This window comes from Pagrus major, chromosome 16 (genome assembly GCF_040436345.1).
Source record: "Pagrus major chromosome 16, Pma_NU_1.0".
Lineage (NCBI taxonomy): Eukaryota > Metazoa > Chordata > Actinopteri > Spariformes > Sparidae > Pagrus > Pagrus major.
The window spans coordinates 20029775-20043600 of record NC_133230.1 but is presented as its reverse complement, the minus strand read 5'-3'; the positions used below and the strand labels follow the sequence as shown (position 1 = coordinate 20043600).

The following is a 13826-nucleotide window of genomic DNA, read 5'->3' as shown; positions in this document are numbered from 1 at the left end:
TTGTGTTATCTGTAAAGGTGGTTATAGCAGCACCGTATTTACACTTTATTAATACATTATTTCCATGAATGTATGTGTCAGTGGTCAGTGCATAGTACAGAGGGGGTCAGAGGGGACCACATCGAGGACTCCCCCCGGCCCCCCCTCTGCTCGGAGCACTTGGTTTATCCCACACTACTTCCTCGGTTCTTGCAGCTTGTCGGTGTGACAGAGTTTCCCTTCCGCTGGCAGGCTGCTGTCACACAGCCACCATGTTATCCCATTCCCGGTGTCTCACCAGGAATTTTGGCCGTTCCCTGTCTGCCATCCGTCAGGTAGGCAACAAGCGACTAAACTGTTGTCTTGCCTCCCGCGACAGGACTCGTCGCTGTCTGTGGAGGCGCAGCTTCAGTCTGCTCGGCTATAATACAGTTAGCATTAGCATTAGCCAGCTCGCTGCTGTAGGCCACGGACAGGCCGTAACATTGCAAACCAAGGACAGTATGACACTTTCCTTCACAAGTCATTGCTGCAGGCTGTGGTAAAGTTAAATGCAGTGCCCTCTGTCATAGGTTGGTCTCTGGTTTTGGCATGAATGTTAAAGCTGTTTGACCTTAGCAGAAAGTATCTGGTCCGTGTTCATGTTCAGTTAACGCAAACTTATCCAATAATGTTTATGTGGCTAGCAAGCACATGCTAGCCACACTAAGCTAACTGTATGGGTAGGTTAGCAAGCCGATTTTAGCTGTCACTCTGAGGTCATATCGTAGTTGTTGCTCACTTAATACAAGTATTGAATAAATGTTTTCTCTCGTTTTTAGAGTGTAACTTTGTGTAGCTGCATAAGAGGCTAGGTCAGCAAAGTCAAATGTCAAGCACAGTCAGAGATAACCCATTATCAGCTTGTTAGTAAGATTAGCTGCAGATCATTAGAAGCTTTAATGCAGCTCTTAAATCAGCAGCTCACATGAAACTATCTAGCATGCATTTGCTGGTTCAGGTCTCATGCAGAACCACACAAGCCACCTGTTAGACGGATCATTTTATCGATCATGTCAAAGGTCATCCTCTAGCGCGTAAGCAGTGACCTTTGACCGACAGCTGTGACTTCTCTCCCTGTTGTTGACTCCATTGCCATTTATGTACAGTTACAACTGTTATTGACTACCACTGTCGGGCAATCCATATTTAACTTAAATATTAACTCATGTGCACATATTTTCCCATTAATGCTTGCGACTGGTTTTTATTCAGCGCAGTCCCTGACACTTAAAAAGTTGCAGATACTTTGTAATGATTGACTCTACCTTTTCACAGGGGAATAATGTGTTGGCTCGTCGGGCCACAGGAGGTATGTGTGCTTACTGTTCAAGCTTGAAGTTTTAAAGTTAGTACCGCTGCAAAAACTCATTAACACATTGCCCTTGTCCTCGTTTTCCTACAGCCCTCTCAGTCAACCACTCTATTACTTTCAACAACAGTGTGTAAGTTCACTCACTCATAAAGACACCAAACTATTTGAAGAATAGTACACTATTGACACTGTAGATCTGCAGAACGTGTTGTTGATTTTCTGACATGGGCAGTCTTCAGCCGATCAGTTAAGTGCCATAATTTTGCCACCTATCCACTGTCATTAAGCTATTTTACAATTATCAGTATCTCTGTCTGTTACTTCAAATGATACAGTGAACATAGCACATGCAAAACCTGCATCATATTATTCTGCAATCTTGAATGGTAAGATAATTTTTCAGGGATTTTTACTACTTGTCTGATTTGTATTTTTTTTTTTTGTTTTCTTCAGAAAATCTGATCCCCGGTCCAGCGTCTTCCAGATCCAGTACTTCAGGACGTCTGTAGCCTACAGTATGTCTTTAATTTCTACAGTTATCCAAATATGAAGCACAGCCACTGATGTGTAGAGTGAAGAAATGCATTTACTTTCACTTGTCTTCGTTCTCCAGGAAATGAAGTCGTCACAGTTAAGACCCCTGCGTTTGCAGAATCTGTCACAGAGGGGGACGTGAGGTGGGAGAAAGGTAACTCCACTTATTAATGAACGTGAACATATCACAGCAGGTTTAGGGCCTTTTGTACAGAACATGCTTATGTTAGTTGCTTCTGATACAGTCACCAGCCAAATCACAACCAAGCCAAACAAACGGAGGTCAATTTGTGCTCAGATGCTAAAGCATTTTTCTCCTTCCAGCTGTTGGAGACACCGTCACAGAGGATGAGGTGGTGTGCGAAATTGAGACTGATAAGGTAAAACTATTCCTTATCGTCAATCGCTGGTAATTGTTTGGCTTTGAAAGCCTTCAGAGAAAAGAAAAGAATTGGGGCATTTTTCCCCCAGAAAAAAGCATCCTACTTACATTTTAAAAATTGTAATTTTTTTGGTGTGAATTATTTTTTTTTTTTCAATAATTGTTTATAAAACTGTAACAAAAACATTGAACTTGATAAGAGTTATAGATAAGTTTACACCTAGATAAATGAATGCATACATTAGTTCGGCTCCAGCCAACTCACAACTTATATGCCACTTGGAAAATATCTGAACTTTTTACATTTCTGTTTTATACTTGTGATTATTTAGACTTTTTTTTTTGTTCTTTTCTTTGCTATTAGACTTCAGTGCAAGTTCCCTCTCCTGCTGCTGGAGTGATCGAGGAGCTTTTGGTTCCTGATGGAGGGAAGGTCGAGGGAGGAACTCCGCTCTTTAAGCTTCGAAAAGGAGGTCTTTAATATTGTATTTTTATTTGAATTAAGTAATAAATAAATACAATTATCAAGATTTACTCTAAAGTCAGTTTATTCCTAACTGTTCACCTCTCTGTCTTTAGCTGGTGCTCCAAAAGCTACAGAAGCTCCAAAGGCTGAGGCCCCGGCCGCTGCAGCCCCCCCACCACCTTCTGCTGCACCTCCTCCACCTCCTCCTCCCGCCTCAGCTGTGGGCCCCATTCCCACTACTATGCCCCCTGTGCCACCTGTGCCAGCACATGCTATGGACACCAAACCAGGTTAGTTGTAATGAGACAGACGGTCAGTGTCATGTGAGAACTGTTTTGCTTGACATCTGTGCTCTTGACCTCCAGCTTACATGATTAATCATTATTCGGCTTTTACCAGTTCCGCTAAACTGATGGGAAACTGCGTCTTTGTCTTTTTATAGTTTCAGCCATCAAGCCCACTGCTGCTCCTGCCGCACCAGCGGCCCCAGCAGAGGGTGGAGCTAAAGGGGCCAGGACAGAGAGCAGGGTAAAGTGTAAAAATCCCTAATCTCTAAATAATATTGATGACTTTTAGATTGGTTTATTGGTCCTGTAGAGTAGTGTCAGAGTTTGGGACTGTTAACTGAGTCTAATAATTCTTGTTTTTTCCCCATCTAGGTTAAGATGAACCGCATGAGACTGAGAATTGCCCAGAGACTGAAGGAAGCCCAAAACACCTGCGCTATGTTGACTACGTTTAATGAGGTCGACATGAGGTAGGAAATTCTAGGTTAGCTGACCTACATTATTAAGCCCTCAATGCTATTTTAGATGATAAATGTGAAATGTGCTCTGCTACATTAACACTTCTAAATAGAAACCATTGAATGGAAAAAGACGGGCTTCATAGACAAACAGACAACAAAATCTGTGCAAATATTTAGAAACATGTATGTAAGTGTGTATTTGTATTTAGTAGGGATACAGTATACTTACTGAATGCCTGTTGTGTTAAAAGCCTAAACAACACTTGCACAAATGGTTATAGATTGGAATCTGCCCAATAGGAAAAGCTTTTTGAAACTCGATATCCTCTTAAACACTGGAATGTAAATATTTGGTCGTAATGCCATCTAAAACGAAGATAAGAATTGTTAAAACAGGTTTTATTAATTTACAAGGAAATGTTATTGTCTGCACTTGCCCCCTGTGCTGAAGAGGACACTTTGAGGATTTCTTTTCCCCGCAAATGTGTGGTGTCAGCTTTCGGCTATTCAGGGTTTTCTATGTATCCTAATTGGATTGACATTGACGGTCTGGAGGAAGACTTCCCAGGCTAGGGCTCATCTGGAGCCGAAGGAGCTAGTCAGAGCAGGAGGCTGGAGCATCTGTAGGGGCCCACAGAGACCTGCGCTCTGAGTGGAAGAGCTGCCTCAACCGATATGGGCTTTTATGACAGCCCAATAAGATTTACAGGCTCTAGAAAGTGAAGATTTTTATCGCTTCTTCTCTCCTTTCTCGGAGAGTCTGTGTCTTGGGAGGGGCTAATTATGTTAGTGTAGAAACCCTAGAGCTCCAACAGGGTTAGAGACAGGAAAACAAACAATTAAAATGAGAGATACAAGAGAAAAATGAGCAATGGTGAAACGATTAGCAGCCCAATTTCAATAGCTTTAATTCACCATGATCTGTAACAGCATTCTTTTATAACCGTAAAAAGGCATAGTTTGTTTTTCCTTTAAAATCATGTTAGGTTTGTATCTTTCATAACATGGTTACATTATTGGATCATCTTATTTTATCTAATTAATACCAGTTTTTTAATGATCATTTATACATTTCTGGTCTGTTCATTGTACATACAGTGACAAGCAGTAACCAACTTTAACACCTGTCAAGTACATTGAAAGGTATTTTTATAATGTTTGAAAACACAATTCTGTCTCAAGCTGTAGTCAGCCCATCATGAAGGGGACATTACTGGCCTGTTTTACTGATTCAGAGTCACAAGTATGACACACATCATGAACATAAAATAATGGGTTTTTGCATTAAAATTAAATCTCCGATGACTATAACAAGCACCTCTCTATTTTTCATACTTGTATGAATGTGTATTCAAATTCCCAAATCTTGCTACTCGTTAGGCCACAGATTTCCTTTTTTTTTTTCTTCATAACTCCCATCAAATCCAGTATGTCTTAGGTTTCAGTCCTGCTTGTTGCCTTAATGCCAAATTGTTAATTAATTCCTTTTCTCTATTTCCCTGCAGCAACATCTCAGAGTTGAGGAAGTCTTACAAAGATGCCTTCCTGAAAAAGCATAACATGAAGTTGGGTTTCATGTCTGCATTTGTGAAGGCTGCTGCCTACGCTCTGGCTGACCAACCTGCTGTCAATGCCGGTATAGATATAATTTATGAAGAGAAACTTCACTTTGTGGTCTCAGTTTGACTCTGCCTTTTGCATGTGTGGTTTCAAGTCACAGCAAGTGTGTCTGCTGAAGAAAACGATTTAGGTTTCACGATATTTACTGCCAAACCTCGAAACCAACACAGCTTATTTATTGCCTTTGAACCACCCTGACCCATTTAAACAGACCACAATGAAGCAGGGGTGGTCTGTAGTGCTGCCCTTTTTAAAAAAACTAAAACAGTCTGTTGGTTTCACCTTATAATAGAAAATAGCACAAATAGCACTACTCTTAGTAGTGTAGTGAAGATTTATAGTTTCTGTATACATATTTTTTCCGTGTAAAATCTTAATGCTTTCTCTTTATTTTCAGTAATTGATGACACAACCAAAGAGATTGTGTACAGGGACTACGTCGACATCAGTGTGGCTGTGGCCACGCCAAAGGTTAGAGAAGTGCATTATATTGTAACGCCAAGTCTAAGTGCTTTAAAGCCCACTCGTCTCTAATGTGCAGGGCAGAAAATTCAGTAATATGACTTCTCTCACAGGGTCTGGTGGTTCCTGTAATTCGAAGTGTGGAGGGAATGAATTTTGCCGATATTGAGAAGGCCATCAGTTTGTTGGGCGAAAAGGTAATATTTTTCATATAGTGACGCATTTTAAGCATTATGTAGTGTTGTTATGTTATGATTGTTGTTCAAGGTTCTGGTCTTGCTATTTCCTTATGATGTGATTGATAGTTAATGTTGATGTGTGTCTGTAGGCCCGTAAGAATGAGCTGGCTGTTGAGGACATGGACGGAGGGACCTTCACCATCAGCAACGGTGGCGTGTTCGGGTCCATGTTCGGCACACCGATAATCAATCCACCACAGTCTGCTATTTTAGGCATGCATGGCATCTTTGACAGGCCTGTTGCAGTCGGTGGCAAGGTTTGTTACCTCATCGTTAAACATGCAAATACATGATTGTGTACAAAAATAAGAAGAAACATTTAGCAATAGAATGGTCACATCTAATTGAATAATATCTTCAGTAGATCAAAGAATAATTGATAAAGTTGTTGTCGACGACAAAAATATTAGCGCTTAGATCCAAAGTTTCCAAAATTTTTCAAGTCAAGGATGCCCACAATAGATGCTTACTAGATCACAGACCCCCAATTTTTGACGATTTTGTCTTGAGGACTTCCCTCTGAATAATTTTTTTTATTTTAAAGTTTGAAGATTAAAAAAAATAAGTCTGGGATCACTATGAATTAAAAATTAAGTAAAACCGCCATCCCTTTTGTCGCTCAGACCTCCCAAAATATAAGATAAAAATCCTAATACTCCATTCTCCCTACAGTCCATTCAAGGGCCCCTGTTGGTCTCCAGACCCCAGTTTTAAAAACCCAGTGGACTAAAATCACAAAATGCACAAAGAAAATAAAAGTAAATAAAATAAGAGTGGGGCTTGGTTTAGAAAATCTCGATCGTACATTATCCTTCTGTTTGCCAGTTATTAAGTGTTCACTGGTGTGACTATTTCTAATTTTACATTTATTGACTCCGTCAATAAAAAATCCACACCCAGTGACAGTCAGCAGTTTTCTATAATTTGTTTGACACTAGTTCTTTTTCTTGGTAACAATCCTGTGTCCACAGGAAAATATTCTTAATATCCTAGTTGAGCACATCACAAGGAGATGTACACTTGGCCTGTATTTTCCAAGCTGACAAGTGTAAAACTAAATAATTTAAAACAAATGTAGCATGAAAATATGGTGTACAGATGTATGATATACTTATATGAAATCAAGTTAATATTTTACCATCTCCATTCAGTGCATTTGAATTTGGACTAAGCAATTTTCTCTTGTTCAGGTGGAGATCCGTCCCATGATGTACGTTGCCCTGACGTACGACCATCGCTTGATCGATGGAAGAGAGGCCGTCACTTTCCTGCGCAAGATCAAGTCGGTTGTGGAGGACCCCAGGGTGCTGCTCCTTGACATGTGAACCCTCGTGAACTCCAGGCCCAACCAAACAAACCACCCTACACAAACCGTGGCTGTACTCACCTGATGAACATTACCGTAACTGCAGTTGTGTATTTTGTTGTATTGGTTAACTAGGGGGAAAAAAAGGATTTTTTGGGAACGGTTGGGTTGTGTGATGGACGTTTGTAAGGCTGGGAGTGGTAAAAGATTTGGTTCTGTTGTGGGGAAATGTTAGGGTCTTGGGTTTCTGTGGTGCTGGTCTTTAGATCAAAACAGGATATTACTCATGTGGGCCATATGTCATTTTCTACATACAATTGAAACATTTTCAACCTATTGCGAGATGAATTGCAAATATAGATAAACTGAATAGTATCATTTTATTTTGGTTGAGAGAAGAACAATGAGCACATATTGGGCCAGAAACCAAGAAACACTATTCTAAAATGTCCAAAGTAAAGAAAACCTCTGAATTTATGCCATCTGTTTCACAAAAAGCTCGATATGCTGTGTAAGAAAGACTATTTAAGAAAAAGAAAGTTTTAAAGAATAAAAGCTGCATTACTCGACTGTGGTTTTTGGTTGTGTTTTTTTTTTTCCATATTGACAGTCTAGGTCACTGGACCCAGCCTGAAAGGTATTTCATCCAAATATAATGCATTGATGGGTCACAGATTAAAATAAAACCAACAATACAGTAAGTTAGTAGTCTAAGTCTCATCTGCTTATCATGCAGTACACCTGAATGTGAGCATTTTTCTCCTTTCATCTATTGTGTTATTTTCTTGAACTCGTCACCTGTTTGTATGCAAGTACATTGTAGAATATTGGCTGACAACGAATACCATTAAAAACGTATTACTACCCTATGGATTTCCACCTTTGGGTTTCATGCTAATCTTAAGAAGAAAAGTTGTCTTACTCAACAGGACTGAGCCTTATGACTCAGTTTGTCATGACAACATTTGATTCAGGTGGGATGTACTTGATGCTACTGTAGGTGTCGAAGATTTGAAATCATTTCAGGTGTGGGGTTCATATCCCCTCACTTTACATCTACAGTGATAAACTGTTAATGGTCTCAGACATCTTTGGAGCCATACGTACAGCCTGTTGATCAATTATAACAAAGACAAAGGCCTCAACAGTGCCAGAGATAGAGAAGAAGTAACAATTTATTGCCTAATATCCTTGTTTTTCTACAATATTTTATGGCAGTCTGTCCAAACATCTTTTGTTGTCAGAAGTCGAAATAATATATATAATAGTATAATAATAACATACATTGTGTCATGTTTTGAAGGGACACTGTTCATTGGTTTTGTCATTTTTCAGTTTTTATTGTGAGATTTTTCTTTGGGAAGCACAAAACGCAAAGGGAAACCAGGATCTGGTGCTGCATCCGTTCTGGCCACACGAGGATGCTCAGATTCAGGTTCAGCTTCACTTCCCATGCAGCACAGAGAGATGAGGGGCGCAGCAGCTGCAACCTGCTAGCAGCTCAGAGCTTTCCAGGAGACGCTGCTGAAGAAGGGATGACACTTGATGTCACTCACTCCTCCGCCTCCAGAGCCCAGGCGATAGCCAGCATCAAACTGAAGCAACTGTGGAGCAGCATAATGGAGAGTGGAGATACTGTAAGATGAAATGACATCAAACTTTATATTTTTTTTACCGATGTGGGTGTTTCAAGCCTTAAATCTGACCTCAGTGAGCAGAGACGCAGCTGCGGTGCTCAGGTGGTCGGGGATGAGCAGCTGGGTGTGGGAGTGGATTCCTGCTGGATGGAGCTGCCACAGTGGCTGGAGGCACAGTGAACACGGTGAGTGAGAAACAGTGAACCAATGACCAAGTTTTAGACTAGAGCTGCAACGATTTATCGCTTAGTTGATTAGTTGTCAACTATTAAATTAAATGTCAACTATTTTGATAAATGATTAACTGGTTTGAGTTAGTTTACATGCAAAAAAGTCAGTATTCTGATTCAGCTTCTTAAATGTGAATATTTTCAGGATTCTTTGCTCCTCTATGACAGTAAACTGAATATCTTTGGGCATCTCTGCCTTTTAGAAACGCTGATTGACATTATACACAATCTTAACAGACCAAACAACTGATCAATAAATCAAGAAAATAATCAATAGATTGATCGACAGTGAAAAAAATTGTTAGTTGCAGGCCTTTTGCAGAATTTACTCTATGAGACTGAACGTGCCTGCTGTGCCTTGGCTTACCATTCCAGTTAGGAGTTCAAACAACAAGGCCCCAAGACTCCACCAATCACACGCCTCTGTAGCCCTGGACACGCCCCCAATTTCTAAAACATACAATGAGGTGAGTAAAGTTGCAATCATACACAATATTTATTCCCATACAATGTGCAGTCTTTGGCCTGATATTCAGAATAAGGTGGACCAGCTGAATCTTGCCACTAGGTGGCAGGTTACACCCAGGAACATCTCCTGGTTCCAGCTAACAGTGAAGCACATTTTCACCTGGAGCACAGTACATCTGTTCCATGGCTCTGGAGCAAATCTCTGACTGAACTTCACTCCACTGGCCGAAAAATGTCAAACACACCTTTCCTGTAAAAAAACATTAAAACATCCGATCAAGAAACAAAAGTACTGCGGTTTTCCAGGTGCCGTCTTTTACAGGTATTTGATGAACTCACCGTTGCTGGTGAGCAGAACGTTTCTAGGGTTGAGGTCTCGACACAGGATGCCTTGCTGATGCAGACTCTCCAGGGCCAGCAGGATCTGAGCCCCCCACACACGCACCTCTGCCTCGGGAAGCCCCCAGAAGGTCTGCATGGCCTTATCTGTCGGGGAGGACTTGACAGGGATCCGAGGCAGGTGGCACCAGCCGTCCACCTCTATGATCTGGTCTTCTCCCTGCCCCACAGATCCCTCTGATTTAACGACAGCATCCGTGTCCTCTCTCTTCCTGTGAGGTGGGGCTCCAGAGGAGAACCAGCTCACAAAAGATTTTGCGGGTGCCACCTTCTCTCGAGGACTCAGTTCACAGGCCTCCTCTACGCCGTCTCTTGCCAGGGCGACCCCTGAAAATGTCCCCTGTTTTGCTGCAATACTGTGGCAGAGGGAAGCAGAGGAAGGCCAGGAGGTTTCTGAGGTGGTCCTTGTGTCAGTGTGGTCAGAAAATACTGCTCTGTCTGTGCTCCTGATGACTACCATCCCATTTCTTTCCTCTGTGTCTGGACTGCTTTTGTCCTGCTTTGAGTCTGTGACCATGTCTGCAGCAGAGGTGCCGCTCAAAACAGATCCTTGGTGAGAGCCACTGGTATCCCATGATGCCCTGCCACGGATCTGGGTTTGGCAATGGAGAGGAAGATGCAAAATGGCAGGGGACGAACTCAAACCATTATTTTCACTGTTTGGTGATCCTGCTTTTAGAAATGAGGTCTGACTTGTATGAGGTTCCGTTTGTCCGAGCGTGCTATGTGAAAGACTGTCAGTCACTGCATAGGGGTTTATTTTCTCACAGTTTTGTGCTCGATCGGCAGCTTTCCAAGCCTCTTCGAACTCAGAGCTGCACTCCGTCAATCCCAATCCGGCTTTCTGTTCTGTATGGATCTCTGACATGACATTGAGAGCCAGATTGACACGGGCACAAGAGAGAGGAAGAGCAGGCTGTTCCTGAGTTTCACTGGAGTGCAAACACAAACTGGGAGCTGGTGGGTGGATGCGGGTGTTGAGCTGTGTCCTCGTCGAGCCAGAATGCAGAGTTAGCCGATCGAGCTTGGTATAAAATGATGCGGCGGAGCGTGTGTTCTGGAGACAGCCCGTCTCCTCAATGTAGGAGTGAGTCCCGCAGCTCTCCAGTCGCTGCTGAGTCTCGTCCCACGAGGTGGGGAAGTCCGTATCTGGGCTCTCATCGGTCAACTTCTGTGGAATCACTCCTGTGCTCCCTCGGCTGTTGTGCTGGTAGTCTGTGCTGATTGTGGGTGAGGTGTAGCTGGTCTTCATCTTGATGTTGTGCTGGCCAGAAGTGAGACATTCTGGGTGTTCCTTGGCCTTCTCGTTTCTCAGCTTGTGCAGCTTGGAGAAGAGCCTCCCACCTAAGACAACAGGGGAAGAAACACCAGTGTCACTCAATTTAATTAATTGCCAAAAGTGCCCAAGTAAACATTTGTTAGCAAATAGAAATTCTGATACTTGTGACTAATTAAAAGCATATACGTATATCCAAGTTCTCCTTATCGTTTATGGCCCAAAATTCCTTGTTTCAGTAGTTAACAACACAAAAAATAGCCAAAAAACCTTCTCTACTTAAAAAAACTACTGGCAAGCTAATGCAAAATGTACTTGAGCTTCTAGTTCAAAATATCCCAGCATTCAAGCTTCCTACCCTGAGCACGGCATCAGAGGAAAATGGCCACTGTGTTAATATGGTCAGTTGAGAACAGAGCAGCTGTTGACAGCTCACCTTTGACATGCTCAAGATGCAGATACACGGCATCCTCGCTGACGTAATATCTTAGTAGCTTAACCATGTATGGCACCCCCTGAGGAATGATGGTTGGCTGGTCCCTGCTCTCCCAGCTCGACTTCACCAGACTCTGCAAGAACACATAACGACTGATCTCATTAGGGTTAGGGTTAGAGGAAATGCATGTGCTTTTGTGTGTCTAAATCAGTCATGGTTAAAATAAACACCAGCTACTGCTTGGGTTGCCCCTGTAGAGATCAGCGCCTGTCTGTTACATTCTCCCTCTGGCCACTGAAATTTGAGGTGCACTGTCTTGCGCTGGCTAAAAGGGTGAGAGCTTTCAGGCAGATCAATGCTGGATGATACTCAGGGAGACAGGATGGAGAGAGCTCCCATCGACTGGCCTGCCACACAATACAAGGACTAGCTGGCTGCCAGATGGCAACCCCCAAATCATTTCTGCTGTCAGTGGATAGTTGTTGCTGTCTTTATAATAATAAATAGCAATGCCCATAGCTCCCCGTTTACTCTGGACTGCACCTCTGTATCATGTCAAAGAAAACTGAATACTCACCTTAACAACAAACGTCTCCTTATTGACCATACTTTGGACAATCAGGACCTTTGGAATGAAAAATAAACATCTTCAGGCTTCCGATCCAACAAACAGCATCAATACACAAAGCCAACGCTGGCACTGAAACACACAGCTTACCTTATCAGTCACTCCAACCACCTTACACATCTCCAGGTCCTCCACAGGCGAACTCAAGTGTCTGATTGGACGGAATCTCAGACTGCTGTAACCCTGGTGGTGAAAGCCACAGACAGGATATCAGCGACGGCGACAATGCAGCAGATGGCAAGCAAGAAATGCGTTTGTCCCACAATATCTGAGATGAATGAGGCTCAGTGCGAGACAGACAGGCGATAAATGTTTCATCTGCACAGCCCAGTCCCCAGAATAAAATGTTGGCATTGTATGTTTCTGCAAACCATGTATACATTAAATTTGCACATTTCACATCACATCAAATCAACATTTCTACAGCACGCGTCATATCGTGTTCAGATTACAGATATATATATGAGCTGGCTTTCATGTCCGAAGGAGTAGGGGATGTGGTGGTGTGACAAGCGAGATGTTTCAACATTTGTAAGCGTCAAACCACTGGATATATTAAACGACACGGGACAATTTGCAGCTGAAAACCAGAGGTTTTTAACAAGACAGTGAGATCATTTCTAGTCGTGCTTGTTCTGATGAACATAGAGAAACGTTAAGTTGCAACGTAAAGAAGTGAGAGACCACAGTTCAGGACTGCATTTCAACAACTGTAAGCGCGAAACCATGCTGCCATTGGAGAGACCATGGTTTGAAACAGAAATTCAACAATTGTAAGCGTCAAACCATCGGGAAAGAGACATCAGGACATTTTCCTTGAGCTTGTCATCATTTGCTATAGCAAAGGCTGATCGTCTTACCCCTAAATGAGAGCTTCCCTTCCCGAGGTTATCCTGCAGATGTGTGATGAAGATCTCTTCAGCTCTCTTAAGATACTGTGTTGTCTTCCTCTTCACTGCCTCCCGACGCTCCTTGTTTGGGTCCACTGTAAAACAGTTAAACACCAATAAAATGAGAAAAATGCTGTAGCTGTAACCTAATCTAAACCTTGGTCTTTATCTAGTGTAAGAATTGGTAACACCCAGAGATATCTTTTGACACTGGGGGAAAATGACTTGCCAGGAAAGGGATCTGTCTTTAACCTTTGCTTTGTGGCTTCCTGTTTTTATTCTGGTCCTCATGTTCCTATCACATGTCTTGTGCAAACACGCCTTTTGAAATTCCCCATTCGCTGTGTCACAGATCCATTAATACTTGTGCGAAAGACCTTAAATGACAACTTACACTGAACGCCATTCAGGAGCAGGTCCACCCCATTCTTATAGTAACTGAAAGCTGCCTCATAGTCCTCATTGACCTCGCTGTCCAGGGCCATGCGGATCTGCTTGGCCGCCTCCACCAGGTAATCTCTTTTCGCCATCGCTGCCTTGTTTGGGACCCGTCAAGGACCAGATGGGCCTGAGAACAGCGTAACATGTTAGATTTTTCAACTGTGGATTCAGCTGCGTATGGCAGACTGTAGAGGTGTGAACAAGCTTCATAAAATTAGAAACAGAAAGTGAATCTGAATCATAACTGCAGCTCTCTGGCTTTTTAAAGACTCACCTTTGCTCCCTGCTGTCTTTAATAGCAGGACACATCTCTATATGTTGCCACTGAGCT

At 42.4% G+C, this 13826-nt stretch overlaps 2 protein-coding genes across 2 annotated transcripts; one reads left to right on the top strand and one right to left on the bottom strand.

Moving 5' to 3' along the window:
• The first annotated feature begins 182 nt into the window (after positions 1 to 182).
• On the top strand, positions 183 to 7659 carry dlst (dihydrolipoamide S-succinyltransferase). Its single transcript, XM_073483346.1, has 15 exons — positions 183 to 314; positions 1297 to 1330; positions 1424 to 1463; positions 1787 to 1848; positions 1947 to 2021; positions 2192 to 2247; positions 2614 to 2722; positions 2829 to 3005; positions 3158 to 3243; positions 3375 to 3472; positions 4969 to 5099; positions 5481 to 5554; positions 5659 to 5742; positions 5874 to 6041; positions 6975 to 7659. The coding sequence occupies exons 1-15, from the start codon at positions 252 to 254 to the stop codon at positions 7107 to 7109; spliced, it is 1392 nt and encodes a 463-aa protein (XP_073339447.1). The 5' UTR covers positions 183 to 251; the 3' UTR covers positions 7110 to 7659.
• Positions 7660 to 8405: 746 nt separating this feature from the next.
• On the bottom strand, positions 8406 to 13826 carry rps6kl1 (ribosomal protein S6 kinase-like 1). Its single transcript, XM_073483915.1, has 11 exons — positions 13770 to 13826; positions 13449 to 13622; positions 13025 to 13149; positions 12255 to 12347; positions 12114 to 12161; positions 11537 to 11669; positions 9765 to 11168; positions 9586 to 9675; positions 9325 to 9407; positions 8797 to 8892; positions 8406 to 8694 (listed from the first exon to the last, which is right to left on the bottom strand). The coding sequence occupies exons 2-11, from the start codon at positions 13582 to 13584 to the stop codon at positions 8584 to 8586; spliced, it is 2319 nt and encodes a 772-aa protein (XP_073340016.1). The 5' UTR covers positions 13585 to 13622; positions 13770 to 13826; the 3' UTR covers positions 8406 to 8583.

What these genes read in the sequence shown, in the direction of transcription:
- dlst (XM_073483346.1), top strand. Translation starts at nt 252, where the DNA reads ATGTTATCCCATTCCCGGTGTCTCACCAGGAATTTTGGCCGTTCCCTG. An exon ending in CAGGACGTCTGTAGCCTACA is followed by an intron (nt 1,849 to 1,946) that starts GTATGTCTTTAA and finishes TTCGTTCTCCAG; the next exon opens with GAAATGAAGTCGTCACAGTT. An exon ending in TGCTATGGACACCAAACCAG is followed by an intron (nt 3,006 to 3,157) that starts GTTAGTTGTAAT and finishes GTCTTTTTATAG; the next exon opens with TTTCAGCCATCAAGCCCACT.
- rps6kl1 (XM_073483915.1), bottom strand. Translation starts at nt 13,584, where the DNA reads ATGGCGAAAAGAGATTACCTGGTGGAGGCGGCCAAGCAGATCCGCATG. An exon ending in GCTCCTGAATGGCGTTCAGT is followed by an intron (nt 13,150 to 13,448) that starts GTAAGTTGTCAT and finishes ACTGTTTTACAG; the next exon opens with TGGACCCAAACAAGGAGCGT. An exon ending in TGGTTGGAGTGACTGATAAG is followed by an intron (nt 12,162 to 12,254) that starts GTAAGCTGTGTG and finishes TTCATTCCAAAG; the next exon opens with GTCCTGATTGTCCAAAGTAT.